This window comes from Oryzias latipes, chromosome 19, assembly GCF_053564925.1.
Source record: "Oryzias latipes strain Hd-rR chromosome 19, Olatipes_Hd-rR_3.1".
Lineage (NCBI taxonomy): Eukaryota > Metazoa > Chordata > Actinopteri > Beloniformes > Adrianichthyidae > Oryzias > Oryzias latipes.
Genome location: NC_136255.1, coordinates 2,803,525 through 2,821,414, shown reverse-complemented (window position 1 = coordinate 2,821,414; position 17,890 = coordinate 2,803,525). Strand labels below are relative to the sequence as shown.

General features: G+C 45.8%; 1 protein-coding gene across 12 annotated transcripts; it reads right to left on the bottom strand.

Annotated features, from left to right (window-relative positions):
* Positions 1-453: 453 nt before the first annotated feature.
* Positions 454-17,022, bottom strand: jakmip3 (Janus kinase and microtubule interacting protein 3). Of its 12 annotated transcripts, none has more exons than XM_023949545.2 (24): positions 16,680-16,992; positions 16,229-16,446; positions 15,889-16,131; positions 14,603-14,842; positions 11,122-11,316; positions 9,423-9,536; positions 9,125-9,280; positions 8,763-8,900; positions 8,652-8,687; positions 8,508-8,579; positions 7,420-7,524; positions 7,202-7,330; positions 7,040-7,123; positions 6,766-6,828; positions 6,381-6,479; positions 5,949-6,047; positions 5,801-5,860; positions 4,669-4,734; positions 4,300-4,368; positions 2,543-2,620; positions 2,221-2,454; positions 1,711-1,776; positions 1,559-1,618; positions 454-1,483 (listed from the first exon to the last, which is right to left on the bottom strand). In XM_023949545.2, the coding sequence occupies exons 2-23, from the start codon at positions 16,361-16,363 to the stop codon at positions 1,568-1,570; spliced, it is 2,532 nt and encodes an 843-aa protein (XP_023805313.1). In that variant the 5' UTR covers positions 16,364-16,446; positions 16,680-16,992; the 3' UTR covers positions 454-1,483; positions 1,559-1,567. The 12 variants fall into 12 exon arrangements, with proteins under 12 accessions (XP_023805313.1, XP_023805314.1, XP_023805315.1 ...); XM_023949546.2 differs by having other exon boundaries at positions 5,807-5,860; XM_023949547.2 differs by having other exon boundaries at positions 9,134-9,280.
* Positions 17,023-17,890: the final 868 nt, after the last annotated feature.

The following is a 17,890-nucleotide window of genomic DNA, read 5'->3' as shown; positions in this document are numbered from 1 at the left end:
TCATAATAAAAACTTGGACTCAAATAAAAAAACTCATAATTAATCCTATTATTATATTTGGCAAATTTTATATTAATAAATGCAAATTTTCTTCATATTCATCTTTTTCCCCCGTGTTAATCAAACAAATTGAAATGTATCTCAGTAACATCTCCAGAAGTCTTAACCAGAAAGCTGTATGTTTATATGAAAGTTGTAGAAACCTGAATGTTTTTATGTAAAATGCATGTAATATGTATGCTCCCCTGGCATATCTGAAGTTTACTTTGTAAAATTGTTTTGTATTGTACTTCCGTTTTGTGCAATAAAGTTTTTTTAAAAGTACAGATGCCGTTACCAAGACACAGAAACACAAAGCAGTGGCGGAAGAGGCGGGGCTTTGATTGCCAGACTAACAAAGCTGGAGCACCACCTGTCCAAAGGTAAAGGTGAGGAAGGACCACAGACTCCGCCCACATTTCAGCTGCTTTAATGGGATGAACCAACTCCTCACGTGTTAACTCACAGCAGGCATAGAAAAATATCATCTGGAATAAAAAGTCCATCGTTGGCATCCGTCTTTGAACAGAGAGGAGGCGCTGAAAGCAGAAACCACACACACCTGGTTCAGGTGCTCACGCTGGACCTCATGAACCTGAAGAGGAACCATGACATGCGGGGCGTCAAACACCAATGAAACACTTTGACAGCTTTTGGGTGGGGGGGTTCTGAAGTGCCAGCATGTTGGTCCACTTTGGGGTAAAAAGATCCACAAAATGTGATGGGGGGGGGAATCCCAGATGATAGTTAATCAGTCAGAACAACACGGACCTGCATCTTTCTTCTGGAAGCAGGTTATCAGTCGAGATCTTCTAAATCTGGAGAGCCGTGATCTTCTGAAGCGGGTCACCGGGGATCTGTTAGCTTTTGTGTAAAGATGAATTAAGTTGACGTGTCTCTAAAATGTAGCACCTTCATGTGTGAATGTTCAGAACCGCGGTTTGGGATTTTCTTAGTGACATTAGCAGGTAACTCCTCGTGGTATGAGGTTTCCTCCTTCAGTAAACAACCCGTGTTGGTTTAATGTTCTGTTAGCATTTTCTTAAGTCTCACTCGGCCAATCAGAGCTCAGAGTCCTGCTGCACGCTTTGTAATCATCTGAGAGACCTGCATGAATCCCGATGTTTAACATCCGAGACCCTTAGAGCACCGTCCAGCACAGCATTGGTCCCCGATGTGTCCTTTGGCAGAACCTCCTGTGGTGGGCCTTTGCTGCCGAACCTTCACCTGCTGGTCAGCACAGTGGTGGTCTGGGATGGTGAGACACATCCGTGCCAAAGACCGCCGAGAGGTCCACGTCCAACACCGGCGAAGGCACAAGGCATCAGTTGGTGTCGCTGATTAGAAACCCTCAGAATCTCTCTGGGAGGCGGTCTGAACCAAACTGAGCTGACCCGGTTTGGTTAAAGAGTTGTTCAGCTGCTGGTCCCTGAAGGGCTGCAGTCTAAAAACAAAAACCGGAGATTAACACCTGGACCACACCTGGCTGAAGAGATCTCACCTGGGGCGTGTAGCTCACCTGCAGCATTTAGGACCAGAGGATGAAGGCCAGAGAAAAGAAGAGAAAGAGAAACAGGAACTGGAAAAGGGAGAACATGGATTAGTGCTGCTTGGGTCACAGAGGAAGGAATCCTGCTCTTCTACACCCGTTCTGCTCCTGCAGGTCTTTACCTTCTCCTCCAGCTCTTTGATCTGTCGTTTCTGTGCTTCTATGAACTCCTCCAGCTCCTTGTTTCTCTGTGAAACACATCACAAACTGCTGCTGAAAAGACACAGATGTCCTGCAGTTTCAGCAAAAATAACCAGTGGGGGTTTAGTCCTTGGTGGCTTTTGAAGGCTTCTGTGGTCCAGTAAAAGACCTAAAGGTTCTGAAGTTCTGGGTAATTCTGATGGGTCTTTTTCCCCAGCAGGTCTGACGTTTGAAGAAGTGTTTTCTACTGAAGAGGGAAGAAAGTCCTTCACCCAATCCAGGACATTCAGAGCCCTCCTCATTTCTGTCTCCCTGAGACCCTCAAAAACCAACAAGTCTGCAAACAAATCCTCTTAACAACAGGAAGGATCTGTCTAAGTCTGGCTTTTAGTCTCTCTGGAACATGAAGCTGTGAAAACTGCAGGAGTTCTGTGGGAATGTGCTGACTGACTCTGGGGTTGGTTGTGGGATTGATTCCCCCTGAACCCCACCTGCTGGGTGAGCTGCAGCAGCTCCATCCTCTCCCGGAGGATCTGGGCATCTCTTTCTCTGAGCTCGCACATGACCGCTCTTTTCCATTGGTCCATGGCTTTTTTCAGCCCACCCCTCTCTTCCTCCGTGAGCGTGTCGCACAGTCGGCCTTCCTCCACCTTCAGGTCCCCCATCCTGGACCCCTCCTGCTGCTGCAGAGCCTCAAACAGCATGGCTTCCAGCTCCAAGATCCTCTGAGGTCACAGGGATAAATAAGCATTGTCTGCTACCCACCAACATGTGTTTGGGGGTGGGGGGTGGGGGGGGGGGGGTCATGCTCACCTTATGGGCCTGATCCATGGCCTGCTTTCTGTAGTCAAGCTCCTCATCCAGGTATCCTTTCTGCTTCCTGAACAGATCCTGGAGGACATTAACACATGAGGCAGGAGTTTTTGAAGAAAAGATTGCACCTCCTCTTCTAGAAAACAGCTGATTGGTTTGCCTCCAGCTGATTGCACAGCCGTGACCTCATTTCACTCACTGACTTCAGAAATTAGGAGAATTCAGAGGCATAATCACTTCCAGTAGACGTGTGCAAACTCTGTGAAGCAAATGTGTGTTCTTTCACCGACATCTGACAAGCTTGGAAATGGGACATAAACAAGTCCTTAATGGAAACCTGAAATGTTAATGACGCCTGATCCATTGAAGAACCTTTGGTGCTTGCTTCCTGAAACTGATCACAGACGGTGTGAACTGTTTGTCATCTCTAAACCAAACTAAACAGCTGCCTGCTTCGGTTTCTCTTTAATCTCCTGTTAAACAGCCTCACTGTTCAGCTTTACTTCTGCGCCCCAACAGCAGGGTAAACCCATTTTAAATATGGCTGTGTTGAAGTGGCGTGAACAGCTCATTTTGGGACAGTTCTCTTACAGTGCGAGTATGACCCGGCCGCGATTAGGCCCAAGTCCAAACATCCTCAGCCTTTTTGGGACCGACGAGCTACAGCCTAAAGGCCTGTTCACCCCGGGACGAATTTCGCACGCGATATTCGCCGACGTTTGGTTTGACACACCGTGTCAAAAACTATACGACCAATGAGAATGGCGCTTTTGTACACGTATCTGGAGCTTCTGAACTTACAGTAAAACACAACTTGGGGGCGCTCAAACACAAAACTTTCTTGCTGAGCACGCATACGTCACGGCAAAGAAGATATACCCAAATAGCGTCTACACTGCCGCGAAGAAATAAGACGAAGAAGATGCACTTACTGATGGACATTCTATAATATCCCCGAAAACGCTCATGATACATTTTCAGCTCTTGTACCAGTCGATAAAACTCCCCATGTTCTTCTCTTCTCGTAACTATGGGATGTACCCAAAATCAATGTCTTTTCCGGCGTCTTTCATCATTCAACCGAACAATAATTTCTTCAACGCTGGAACTGGAGCTAGAGCTACTGGTGCTTGAAATATTCATGTTTTCTTTGTTTGATTCTGACAAGCGCGTAAATACTTGCTCTCTTCTTCTGAGTGAAAAGCGACTTTAAGAAGCGTAAAGTTGCGCAGCGCCACCTTGTGAACAGGGGTGTTTCTGTTTTACATTAAGCGCCATCTAACGTCAGGGAATGAATTTGCATGTTCCCTCGGCTCATCGTCAGCGAAAATCGCTTGGGTGTGAACACAAAAAACGTGTTGAAAAACGCTGGCGAATAACGTGCGCCGATATTCGTTCCGGTTTGTACAGGCCTTTAGGGAAAAAACAGGACACGTTCACTGACCAGCAACCGTCTGAAAGCAGAACGAGCTGAGACGGACTTTGAAACTGCAGCTTGTAGAAATTAAAAGGATTTTCCGTAACGTGATTCTAGTCTAAGCAAAGACGCCCAGACTTCCCTCTCCCCGGCCACTTCCTCCGGCCACAGCAGGGAGTTTCTCTCCTTTTTGGAAGGGGAGTGTCAGACATTGGGGGATGCACTAAGGATTTCTGCTGAAACAATTTTTACTGAGCTGCTTTTCCTGAAACACACTGTGGTCCAAAAACACAACAGACAGGAGGTCTTCCACAAACTACCCATCCCTTATTGTGTTTACCTTCTCATTTTGGATGTCCAGCATCTTCTGCTGCAAAGCCGTCTTTGTAACCTCAATTGACTCAAGCCACTGAGAGACAGAGGAGAGAAGGAGGGTCAGTTGTTTCTTCTTGCAGGTCTACAGCAGGTGGATGGAGAGCAAAAGGGGCTAGACCATTTTTTCGAAGATAAAACCAATTGATCCATATCTTCTAAGATGAAGCCTTAACTGTCACTGACCACATAACAACCCAGACACTCACATTCACACTAGTCTCAATCTAGAATGCTAATCTGTGGACCATCGGAGGAAGCTGGAGTGCAAAATAAATAATCCATGCTTCAGTTTTATCCCTGAACCTGAGTGTTTGTCTTAAGGTGAGTCTCCTACCTTTTCTGCCAGAGTGAGGACTGTCCTGGCATGGATGACCACCACCTGCTCCTCATTGGACAGATTCTACAGAGACAACATGTTAAAGGCCAGAGAACCCCACATGAACAATTGCCCCCCACCCCCTCATCTGCACTGCCTCATCTGATTGTATCTGCAGCCTGGTGGATGCCTTTAGACACAACAAAGTTTAGCTCTAGGGAGAAGCTTCCACTATCAGCTGATTTTTACGTCTCAGGGAACATCAGGCCGCATAACTTTCTGCGATAAATCTTTGGCATAGCAGAACGCAAACAGCAGCTCCATAAACAGGAGCCATTCAAAGTTAAGTCAAGATTAAGTTTACCTGGTTCTCTGGAACACTAAAGCTAACACGCCCATGAGTGCAGTCACCAGAAGGTTCAAAGGGCCTAAATTCTGAAAAATCACATATTTTTTTTACCTTTTAGAGTATTATAATGTTAATTCCTCACAAAAAACAACCCCGAAGTGGTATTTTGATCCATTCATTTCTGAGTATTCCTCTACAAACCTGCTCTCTGGGCACCATCCCCTGCCAATCCATGAAAACGAGTGGGTTTTCACATTGTGACATCACAAAGTGAGGACCAGCCCCTTCCAGGAAGAGTCTGCACTGCCAGCCCCGCCCCCAGGCTAACAGACACGCCCACTTTCTCAGTGGTAACCAGCAGTGATAGGCTAAAAGCTTTCCTTTTATGTGAACAGTATGAACGTCCATCTTTGGAAAAGTTCAGGTTTGTTTTCGTGGGAGAAACGCAGAAACGCTGCTGAGGCTGACTCTAGGATGATGTCACAAAATGGGCGGCACCCACAAGTAGAGAAAGGCGGAGCCTCAGAGATCAAGTTGTCTTACTTTTGGGTTGGGAAATGGGCTGTAAAAATATATTTAATAAAAAAAATTGGTTCTTTAGTGTTCCAAGGGTAATAAAGCTGCTGCATCCAGACCCTATGGTGTTGCTTCAATGCAACCCCTTCAAGCCAGAACACCTCAAGAAACTGGACCCACACAGCTGCACCTGCTGAAACTGCCAGTGTGGGGAAACGAGGTGGGAGATATGCACGTGTCACACGACTGTCGCACTGATATGCGTACAGAATAAATTCAACATACACTTACGGCGTTATCGCCTAGTATGTCCAGCTTCTTCATCAGCTCGCTGATCACAATGTCCTACAGAAAAACACAACCCCACTGGTGAGTTCAGCCAAACTGTGGCATGTGCTCAGGTGGACTCCAGGTGTGGTCAGGTGTTACTCACAGTGACTCCTTCAAGCTCACAGTAGATCTGCAGAGGACTGAGACCTTCTGGAAAGTGCAGCGGTTGAAAGTTCAGTCCAGGTGAGCGGCGCTCCCTCTCCTTGGTTTCCACGTGAACAGAAAACATGTCAGACTCGTCTCCTGTGTTCCTTTAACATTGTAAAATGACAGCCTTCTGAGCCTTCCCTTGTATTTGGATTTAGACAAGTTTGTGACATTTTTAGCAAGTTGGTCAAATATTTTCTTCTGTCTGTTGATGCTCATCCCATAAATTCATATTTTATCACTAAACTGGAGCCATTTCCCATCAGCCCATGAGAGAGGTATAGACACACCTCAGAATTAATTACCAGCAACAAATCTGCAAACCCATGCGCCTCTCCTTTTTGTGCTTACACGCTTCAGACATTGAGTTGAGTTGGCAGTGTTTTACCTCCAACTCCAAGATCCTAAACTCCAGTAATTCATTCTGGTCTCTGATGTCCTGGATGTCGTTTTTCAGCCGCATCTCTTCTCCCTCCATGTGCCGTACCTGAAAGGTTCCAACCAGACAGCAGAAAGTTCTATTAAAATTTGTGTCGGTTCTACTGAGGTCCAGTCTTCTTGCAGTTGTCCACACAACAGTTTGTCACGTGACCAAGCACTGCTGATGTTTTGGACACAACGGACTATAACACACTCACACTCATAACACACACTCATAACAGATCAACATCAACAGGTTTTACCAGAACTAACCAAGAGCAACTTTTTGAAAGAAGTATAGATTTGAAAAACCATTCAGGTTTTTGTTGAGCTTGTTTGATTACATTTCTCACCTTCTCCACCAGCTCTTGATTCCTTTGAAAAAGTGCCTGCTTTTCCTCCACCCATGTGACGTCCTGAAACACAATTACGGACAGAGGTGGAGGCTCAGAGGCCGGTTCTGTGGGCTACACACTGACTGATGTTTGAATGAAGGGTTTTGAGGTCTTGATTCATTGCATTTCTGGAACTTGAATGTTCTCCTCTGTCATTTGGTTTTCTTAGAATCAGCAGCGGATCCTCGTTTCTCTGTAAGTTTCAGAACCAAGAAGCATTTTTCTGTGTTACCAGTCCTTGTTGTGTCAGCGCCGACTCCAGATCAGACACTCGACTCTGAAATCGCCTGATTTCACTCATCAGCTGCTCTCTGGTCTGAAATGCACAAAACACAGCTAAGTTCAGTGACCAAACATTTGTATCTGCCGCTGCCTTGCTCAGAGGTTAAGTCACCTTGATCTCTTTCTCAGGGTCACATGGGCCTCCACTTGTTTCGGTCAGCAGAGCATACGCTCGTTGCAATGCCTGATACTCTTGAGTCAGCTGACGGTAGCGCAGCTCTGTGTCCTCACGTGCACAGCTCTGAAACAGGAAGCAGTCTCCGTGTTTGTGTCTGATGTTTGGTTCCGACGGAATGGTGTTTTGGAGTGGGAACCGCCCCGTGCGCTGACCTCGTCCGGCTCCGTGTCAGGAGTTTTATCAGTGTGGAAGGACAAAGACGACCCATCAGAATCTACGGACGCCTCTTCGTCGTAACCGTAAAATGTCTCTATGACCTGCACACAAACACGCAAACGATTAACACGTTGTGTTAATCAGCAGCTCTGTCTTCTCCAAGACTAGGAACCAGCACAAGATGAGGAGTCCTTTTACCTGGAGTCTGGACCTTAACATGAGCTTCACAACAAACTGGTAGAGGAGATAATATTTCACCACTTTTAGCCTCTCATCAACAGTGGCTGTTAAAGCTCAAAATAGATTTTGAAATTCTTCGACACACATATAAACCTTCAAAAATCAAAGTGTTTCTAATTCCATGTTTTCCAAAAGCAACACTTTACTTTCAGTCTGCAGGATCACAAGCTACTTGGAGAATTTCCAAAACTTGAGCAGGGGGCAGAACCTCCAGCAATCGCTCCTCTTTTGTAGAATAACTGCCTGATTCCATTTGATAGGTATAGACACAGAAAGATAGCTCGTCCTCTTTGAGTTTAACCAAATCTAACAAGAACAAGATCTTGGGGTCTTATTCGTTACTTGGGCAATATTGGAGCATGAGATAGAACGGCGGATTGTTGTGGTGTCCGCTCTCAGGTGATCATCATGCAGGTCCGTCATGGTGAAAAGAAAGCTGAGATAGAACCTGGAGCTCTAAAAGGACCGGTCAGTCGTCGGTCATGACGAAAAGAACAAGGTCTCAGATACAACAGACTGAAATCCATTTCATCTGCAGGATGGCTGGGTGTCTCCTGGCTCAGAGTAGAGCCACTGCTCCTCCACATGGAGAGCAGCCAGGAAGGTGGTTCGGGCCTCCTGGCATCCAGACATGTCCCCCCAGGCGCAGACCCTGGGAAACACCCAAAGCCCGCTTGATTACTTCTCTCGGGCAGCCTGGGAATCACCAAGGAGCTGGAAGAAGTGGCCAGGAGGATGAGCTGGGGTCGGACCGGACCTCAACTACAAGAACCACTCTAAACCAAGAGATGCAGATGTTTCACTGAGACCAAACACTGGTGTTTGTGCACTCTCCTACACTTACCCTGCAGGCTCTGAAGCTCCTCCTCCTTCTCACAGACTCTTGACGTCTGTGTCGCAGCAGCATGTCTCTCTCCTGGAGATAAACACAAAGGTCACGTGACTTCCAGAGCCACACTGTGAGTCCTGATTTGCAGATCTCACTTACAATTACAGTCTTTACATATCCGGCTGTCTCCAGAGCCTGAAAACACAAACAGAGCTTTCACTCTGGTTCTGACCTGCTGCAGACCCCCCTGTAGCCCAGACCCCCCTGTACCTTGGACAGGTTGTCAATGACGTGCTGCTGCTCAACCACCTGTAACCTCAGAAACTCCATCTCTCTCTCATCTTGGGTGTAACCATGGTAACTGGTAGACTGGCTGCGGTCCAGGTCATTTAGTGAGCTCGGTCTTCTCTGTGACCACAACAAACAAGGCTGTTACCATGGTAGCATTGGGCGCATCGGTAAAGTCAGGATGTCCCAGATAAATGTCTGAGTCGATGTTTCATCCTAAACTTGTGAAGGTTCTGTTATTAAAACCAAACTCTTCCTGTTCAAAATCTAAGGACTTTTGAACTTCTATCAAGTTTGACCAGAAGAGGGTTTTGCATGCTGAGTGTCGGTATGAGTTGAGTTACCATAGTTACCATCTCCATGTTCTCTTGGGTAACAAATCTTAGTTTGTTGTCGAGACGACGTAGAGCAAGCGCCAGCTCTTCGTTTTTCCTGCTCAGACGTTTGTTTTTGTCCAGAAGAGGAAGAAACTGACTTTCTGTCTCCCGTAGACGCTTTAGCTAAAGAAAAAATAGGAAAGCGATTCATCCGAAAAGGTTACACTCAAGAAAACAAATAACAACAACAAAACAGATTTTTGTGGACATGACCAAGACAGGCAACGCTTGGACTGGCTGGGTTGTTGGTGCAACATTGGCGTACCAACTCATTGCGTTCTTCGGACAACAGAGCGTTTCGATCTTCGAGCTTCCTGATGACAGCGCTCAGCTCAGCAATCTTCAGCTGAAAGCGGCGCATGTCGCGGTCCTCCTGCGACTGCAAACAACCAAACATTTCATAAAAGCCTCAGAGACAAAACGGGTTAAAACAGCAAAGAGAAAATAACAATATCAAGTGTATTAGGCTGTCACAAGCCTGCATGACTTCTTCATCGGGCAGGATGGATTCTCAGTTTACAGATCAATGTGAGAAGCTGTTACCCGTCTGATCATGACTGTGAGCCCTGAAGAGGAGCAGCACAAGGTGGGACATCAGGTGCACGCTGCACAACTTGTGCAAAGAACGTGGGAAAAATATTCTGAGTTCACTTAATACTGTCTGGTACTTTTAGCTGTCATTTGGGGGACCTGGTGCCTGCATGTAAAAGTGAACTGTTTTTATTTTCATTTATTTACCTTCACAGCTGTCAGGTAGCAGGAAGGTCTTGAACGGAAAAGGATTCAGGATTAATCGGGAATGCAAAGGAGAAAATGAACCAGATCATTCCAGAACACTGCAGCTTATAGTTACAGTGAGCTACTACAACACCTTAGTATCACCGTCCTCAGGTAGGATGGGATGCAGGACCATCGAGCTAAAAACTGGCTTCACATCAACTCAAACGAAACCAACAGGTGACCTCACACCTGATTTTTAGGCAGTTATGGCTTTAAGTAAGCACAAATGGGGGGGGGGGTCCAGCAGCTCATTTCAGGCTAACAAACAGATGTCTACACTCACAGAATGAGCATTCAGTGTAAAATGCAAACGTTCCTGATTCTAGCTGATGCTGTCCCCTGAGGAAACCATAAATGGCGCGGCAGGAAGAGCAAAGGCTGCTGGTCAGGAATAATGAGTATGCGGGGTCAGCGGCGCACACACAACAGCAGAAGGTGACGTTTGAGACATGCTCCAAGTGGGGAGGATGAGGGTGTGGTGCTGTTGTTCTTAAATGGACAGACAGGCAGGATCTCTGAAGGACAGAGAAGGTGTTCCCCATCATTACCAGTGTTTTCAAACACAACAACTGCCTGTGTGAGCAGGAGGCAATGAATGGAGTCTACAGTAGAGATTGTAGTTTAATGCTGACTGTCAGGGTTAGCCACCTGGTTCAGGTGCTTTTTTAAAACAGGTTTTCATTCCTCTTTCTGCTTGATTGTTGTCAACTGTCTCTTCTCTTGTAAATCAGGTCTCTGTGTGACTAAATTCCAGTTTTCTGTAGGTTTCTAGTTATGACTGCTTTTCTCTCTGAGCTGCCAAGCTTTGTGCTTTGGAGTTCCCTTCATTTAAATTGCTTTCTGCCTTCTGGATGCTTCTCCACCGTGATCCACCATAATCCAGCATATTTCATTTGTGCAGTCTGCTCACACATTTGGTGCTCTTCCAGGTGAACACTCAAATCACTTCGACGCCACAACTGCATTCCTGTTGTTCTGTCTGAACCTCTTCTGTCAACAAAAGTCAACAAAACCTGGTGGTTGCAGCCACTTCACAGCTCCGTTTGAGGATTTGCATGTGTGCATGACGGCCATCAGGTCTCCCTGAACCTGCAACTAGTTTCTGTATCCAGTGAGCCCCAGCTTCACGAAACATGACAAACAAACTGTGGATCATTTTGCTGAAGTGGAGGGGAGGGGCTTACAATTGAGGGAGTGTGGTTAGGTGAGGGGCTATTGGTGCTCTGGTTTAGCCTGGCTCTCTGAGCATCTCTTAGGGCTGCAATTTGCTGCTCGGCAGCCTGAGTCTGCAGCTGGAGGCGGTGGGCGTGTCCCGCCTGCAGCCCCAGGGCTTTATCCAAAACACTGACAGCTCTGTCCTTCAGCTTTATCTCATCCATCTGTACACAGACAGGTCAAAGACAGACAGACAGACAGATAGGGAGAGCAGTTAGAGAAGGGGTTAGTCACACACCTGTCTTTAGCTGATCAGTACGTCAGATGGGGGTGGGGTTTAACACATGAAGGGTTAAAAGGTCAAGTAACGAAGTTATCCTGGACTGTTCCAGCACATGTACATGTTAGTTAGACGACTGTGTGAAGGGGCATGGTTAGGGTTATAAAGATATCAGGAAATACCAGGACGTTAGACACAGACTGGTGGCTCAGGGGAAGGGTGTGGGGATTGGTCGGTTTTCATGCAGGTTCAATGTGATTGGTTGGAAGCCTGTTCTTTTGCCACACCTGTTTTGGAGGTCTTGGGCAATGAGTTATATCACTAGAGGAGACATCACGTGGTTCCTCATGGGAGGAGAGCACCGCCATCTTGGTGAGGTCAAGTTACTGCTGTAGTGCATGCATGTGAACACATTTTTTGCATGATACCAGCTCATTGTGCGGGTTTCAACTGCCAAAATCAGAGCACTGAGTCCATGAAGGAGGAAGGTATGTCATTTCACAGGTAAGTACTATAATTATTTTCTTTTAATGCTGCAGGGGCTTCATTAATCATACTTCTTCTTCTTTCTCTTTCGGCTTTTCCCATCAGGGGTCGCCACAGCGAATCATCCTTTTCCTTCGTTACTTGGCTTCATTAATCATACACATGTTGATATTCATGATGCTGCAGGGCTATTATCAACATGCTGCCTGATGTATGTATAATTTGCTGTCGACATAAATGTACATTTTATTTTGCTAAACTCGTATACAGCATACTAGGCTATTATAGTAATATAGATTTATACATTTCTGACTCAGAGACTGAACTTTTCTTGCAGGTTTCCAATGGATTCAGACTTAAGAAAAAGTGGATCTTAACAATAAAAAGAGCTAACCCAGATGGATCACTGTGGTACCAAATACAGTCTGGATCTGTTCAAAACATTTGTGGAAACACATTTTGATAAGAGGCCAGACTGTTTGCTTGAAACCCGACACCATAACATCTGTGTTACACAAATTGATCACTAACATGAATCAGTACAAATCTATTGTTTTTATTTGTTGTTGTTTTTTTTTTAGGGTAAATCTATTGTTCACTTTTGGACTTCTTTTGAATATTAATTTTGTTATTATTATTATTATTATTTATATTATTTATATTAATAGACTTATTTTTTTATTATTTATTGACTTATTATTTATGTATTGTTATTATTTATTGTTTGTATTGACTTACTATTGATTTATTATTATTATTATTATTTACTTATTGTTGGGTTTTTCTTAAAAATTTAAATTACATGTCAAAGAGGTCTAAAACTCCTAAATGTTTACATATTATTTTTTTTAAATTCTTTGTAATAATTTTTTTATTTGTAAGAAGTCCTGCAACACTGCATTTTCATTAAAGTTTGAGCTTTGAAGGCTGACTGCTTCTCTTCTTAAACAACAACAAATGATGTATCTATATATATATATATATATATTATATAAGAATATAATATATTTACATATATGTATAAATATATATAAATGTAAAAATACATATAGTATATAAAAGCTACTTAGACACTCCTAAAAGCAATAGAAATCATTGTCATGTGGGCGTCGTCGACCTCACCAAGATGGTGTCGCGCTCCGCCATCGTCGGCCAGGCTTCTAAAGCGGGCGTGTCTCCTCTAGTGATATAACTCATTGGTCTTGGGACTGTCATGCTTTACCCACTCGAACATGTTGTCTATTATCTCCATTGATCAGGATTTTCCCAGAATCTATTATTCTCCAAAAGGTTATTTCTGCTCTAAGAAGCAGAATTTGTGCGGAGTTCTATAGGATGATTTGGATTCAGTTCCATATCAGCAAACATACACAGAGTTCTAGTTTGTATGGTTTTTGAATCAGCCCCTATAAATTACAAATGGCCCAGTCCAACCAGAGCCACCAGCTTTGGTTCAGTCAAGGTCCAGTTCATATTTAAAGCTACAACAGAGTTCATCTGAACCTGGATCCAAATCAAACATGCATCCTCTGTCTGCTAAGCTCAGTACTGTATTGCCTTTAAGGTTTACAAGTTTTAAAACAACTCTTGGACTGAAGTATGACTGTTGCATCTTCAAGTGATGTTTTATTTGAGGGTCCTTTATCCTGAAAAAAAAGTTTGATTCTTTAAATCACTTTTCTAAGAAATGTGTTGCAGTTGCACGGCTTAATGTCTCCTTCTGTGAACAGAACTCTTTCTGATCTCTCTCTGGATCCTGTCCTAGACTTTCTCTTGATCTACAGACACAAAGCAGATCCTTCTGACCTTCTCTGTTCTTCTCCAGAATCTTCTTCAAAGCAAAGATTGTATCTATAGTTCTCTGTCTCTGCATGAAACCCAACATTTATTCACAAATGTTCATTTCTGATCTCAGACTAGCTTCCTCTCCTCTTTCCCATAATTCATTGCGACTCATCAGTTTTATTCCTCTGTAGTTTCTCTGAACGTCTCCCTTCTTCTTCAAAATGGAACCAGAGCATCTCTGCTCCATTCCTCTGACTTCCTCTCATTCAAAGATCTTGTTAAACAAACTCGTATGCCACTTATCCTAAACTCTTCTGTACCTGCACAGGTATGTTTTCAGGACCAACTACCTTTCCACTTAACATTCTCCTTCTTCATCAGCTCTTCAAACGTTTTTCTTTCCATCACACTTGTAGAAACTGTCAACACATGTCCATCTCCGTCCTTCATCACCCTAACCTGCTGCTCATCCTTCCATCTCTGTTCCTCTGTCTTACCAGTACAGATCAAGCTTTCCCTCCTTAGTCCTCATCCAGCCTTTTTTTTCATCTCCACCTTGTGTTCCATCTTCTTGTTTGCTGCCTTCTCAGTGTCCATTTTTTTCTTAACCTTTTCCTCTCAGCATTTCTTCATTCCACCACCACATCTCCTTACCTACTTCCCCCATTCCAGATGAAAGACCAGGTACCTTCCTCTAGGTCTTCCTGATCACTTTAGCTGTACGTGTCCAGTCATCTGAAAGAACATCCTGATCTCCCAAAGTCTGTTTTATTTAGTTTTGTTTTATTGGACCCTAAATTCACTTTATGCATTTCAACGGTCTCTTGTAGCTTGTAGAAGGGGCCTGAAAAACACCAACTCAGGACGTGACAGTCCTCATAAAGCCCTGATTTTCAGTCCAGCATACCACACAAACCGTTGTCGTTTTGGGATGAATCCAACATGTGACCAGCTCCTACCAGGCGGCGGATCTCTCTCTCACAGTCCCGCTTGGTCCGGTTGAGCTCTTCCTGGTGCTGGTTGTGAGCTGACCGGAGCTCAGCTGTACGGGCCTGGCATGCCTGCTGAGCCAGTGTCAGGACTTCTTCTGTACTCTTCTTTGATGCTCGCAGCTCCTGAACCTCCTGCTGCAGACGAACACGCTCTGCCTCCCAGCTCCGCCTGGCCTCCTCCACCTCTGCCATCAGGGAGCTCCTCACCTGAATATCAAATCAGGTGACACAACTGGCAGTTTACCGTAATGCCCTTCCTCAGTATAAAAGAAAAACTCTCTTGGATGGAAAAAGTTGTGTAAAACTCAGAATTAAGGACCAAAACTATTTGGCACCAAACTCCCAAATGCAGGTTTAAGATAAAGTCCTGAAAAGATGGATGGATGCATGGATGGATGGATGGATGGATGGATGGATGGATGGATGGATGGATGGACAGGTGGATGGATGCATGGATGGATGGATAGATGGATGGACAGTTGGATGGATGGATGGATGGATGGATGGATGGATGGATGGAGGACAGGTGGCTAGGTGGATGGATGGATGGATGGATGGAGGACAGGTGGCTAGGTGGATGGATGGACAGGTGGTGGGTGGATGGATGGATGAACAGGTGGGTGGATGGATGGATGGATGGATGGATGGATGGATGGATGGACAGGTGGTGGGTGGATGGATGGATGAACAGGTGGGTGGGTGGATTGATGGATGGATGGAGGGATGGATGGAGGGATGGATGGACAGGTGGGTGGATAGACGGATGGATGGATGGACAGGTGGGTGGATGGATGGAGGGATGGATGGACAGGTGGGTGGATGGATGGAGGGATGGATGGAGGGATGGATGGATGGATGAACAGGTGGGTGGATGGATGGAGGGATGGATGGAGGGATGGATGGAAGGATGGATGGATGGATGGAGGGATGGATGGAAGGATGGATGGATGGATGGATGAATGGATGGATGGATGGATGGATGGATGGATGGATGGATGGATGGATGGATGGATGAATGGATGGATGGATGGATGGACAGATGGTGGGTGGATGGATGGATGAACAGGTGGGTGGATGGATGGAGGGATGGATGGAGGGATGGATGGAAGGATGGATGGATGGATGGAGGGATGGATGGAAGGATGGATGGATGGATGGATGGATGAATGAATGGATGGATGGATGGACAGGTGGATGGATGAGTTGATAAACCAACAGTTGGAAGGATGGATGAATCTCTGGATGGGAGTCACCTTGTCTGTGGATCCATCTCGTAGCGTCAGCACCAGACCGTTTAGTCGTTGGATTTCTCCATCTTTGATCTTGATGACCCTCATCAGCTCCATCTCATGTTGCCTTAGTAACGTCTCCCTGGTAACTGCCAGCTCTCTCTGCTTCTCCTCGTGGAGTTTGGTCTTGAGTTCGGTCACAGTCACCATTGCCCGGTGATGCTCTGCTTTGAGCTCTTGACTCTTCTCCCTCTCCAGACGGCTCACCTTAGACAGTCGGACAGGAGAAGGCGGTGATGGAGCTGCTGCGGCAACAAGGTTGTTGCAGGTGTTCTGTGTGTGCAGTGGGAGTTGTAGTCCTAACCTTGCTCTTTTCCTGCTGCAGTTCAATCTGGATATCCGTTAGTTTTGCTCTTAGCTCCTCATTAGCTGCCTGAAGGGATGCCATGGTGTCCGGGCGCTCTCCCTTGCCCCTCCCTCCCGCTCCACGCTTTGACATGATCCCAGCTGTGGGCTCCGCCCCCTCAGTGAGCTGTATATGAACCTGGGCTGTGACTACATCTGGACCTGTTCACACACAAACTGAAAACACATGCATGTGTGGGAGCTCACATGTGCACATCTGCAGACATAAGTAGTGAGCATACCTGCTGCTTCACCTGAAACTGCATGAGGTCTGATCAGGTGACCCAGAGACAGGTGAGTGCATGACTGTCTATGACAGCGTCAACCTGCACTCATCGCCTTACACACAGCACCGTCTGTAGTCGAACTGGGCAAGCACACACACGCACACACTCAAATAAATCACTTACTGTCCAATCAGGAGTTGTGGGTGCCACATTGCTTCGTGTGTGTGTGTTTGTGTGTCAGCAGATTAGCCTTCTCTCAACAGTATACCAAGAGTAGCTAGCTGCAATGCAGCTGTGTGTGTGCGAGAGCTGCCAGCATCAACCTCTTTTGGTGTCTGTCTGCCTGCCTGCCCGTCTGTCTGACTGTCTCTCTGTCTGTGGATGCTGTTAACACCCCATTAGTGTTTTATGTGTCGGAGCTGTTAGCATCTCTGCAGCCTCTGGTGGCGTCATCTCTTCCTCCTCTTTCTCATCCTTCTCTCTTCCTCCTCCTCCTGCTCTTTTCCCAGCATCCCTCACTGTGATCAGGAAGATGTCATCAGACTTTTGTCTCCCTCTGCTGGACACTCACCCCTCCAACACGACACCGTGGTTTGTCCATCCATGCGATTTCAGACACCCGCTGAATCCCTTTTGGGGTCACTGGGATGCTGGATCCTATCGTTCCCACTGTTGGAGGAAGTGTGGTACACCTTGATGGTTTGCCAGTCAATTGCAGAGCCACACACTCACATGCACACCAAGGGGCTGTAGAGACACCGGTTAACCCATAAAGCATGTTTTTGGACTGCAGGCGGAAACCAGAGCGCCAGAGGAAACCCACACATGCCAAAGTAAAACATGCAAACTCCACACAGAAAGGACCCAGCTGGGATTTTGACCAGGACCTTCTCACTGTGAGGCAAGAGAGGGCTAACCACTACACCTCTGTGCAATCCATTAATAATCACCCTGCTGGAACAGTCTCTCTTTGTCTCTTTCCCCTTCTCTCTACCCCCCCAAAAAACATCTCATGACTTGTATTTTGGAAAAATGCTTAAAAAAGGTTTTCAAATGAACAGAAATGAACAGAAACTATTTTTATTTTTAACTATTCTCAGCAGAGCTGCCCAGATTCTCTTGTCCCATTCCAGCTCCTCTGGGGAAATCCTAAGCCATTCCCATACCAGCTGACAGACGGGCCTGGCGTCCAGGAGATATCGGGACGCTCAAGCCACTTGTGCAATCTTCTGTACTCTGAACTCAATCTGAGCCCTGAGCACCTCACCCTCCCTCTAAGAAGCGTCCAGCTGCTTGTGCTCGTTCTCTCAGTCATGACCCAGAGCTCATGACCGTTCAAACAAAGATCAACCAGTACATCTGGTGTGATGAAGACAATACTGCTGCATCCTCTA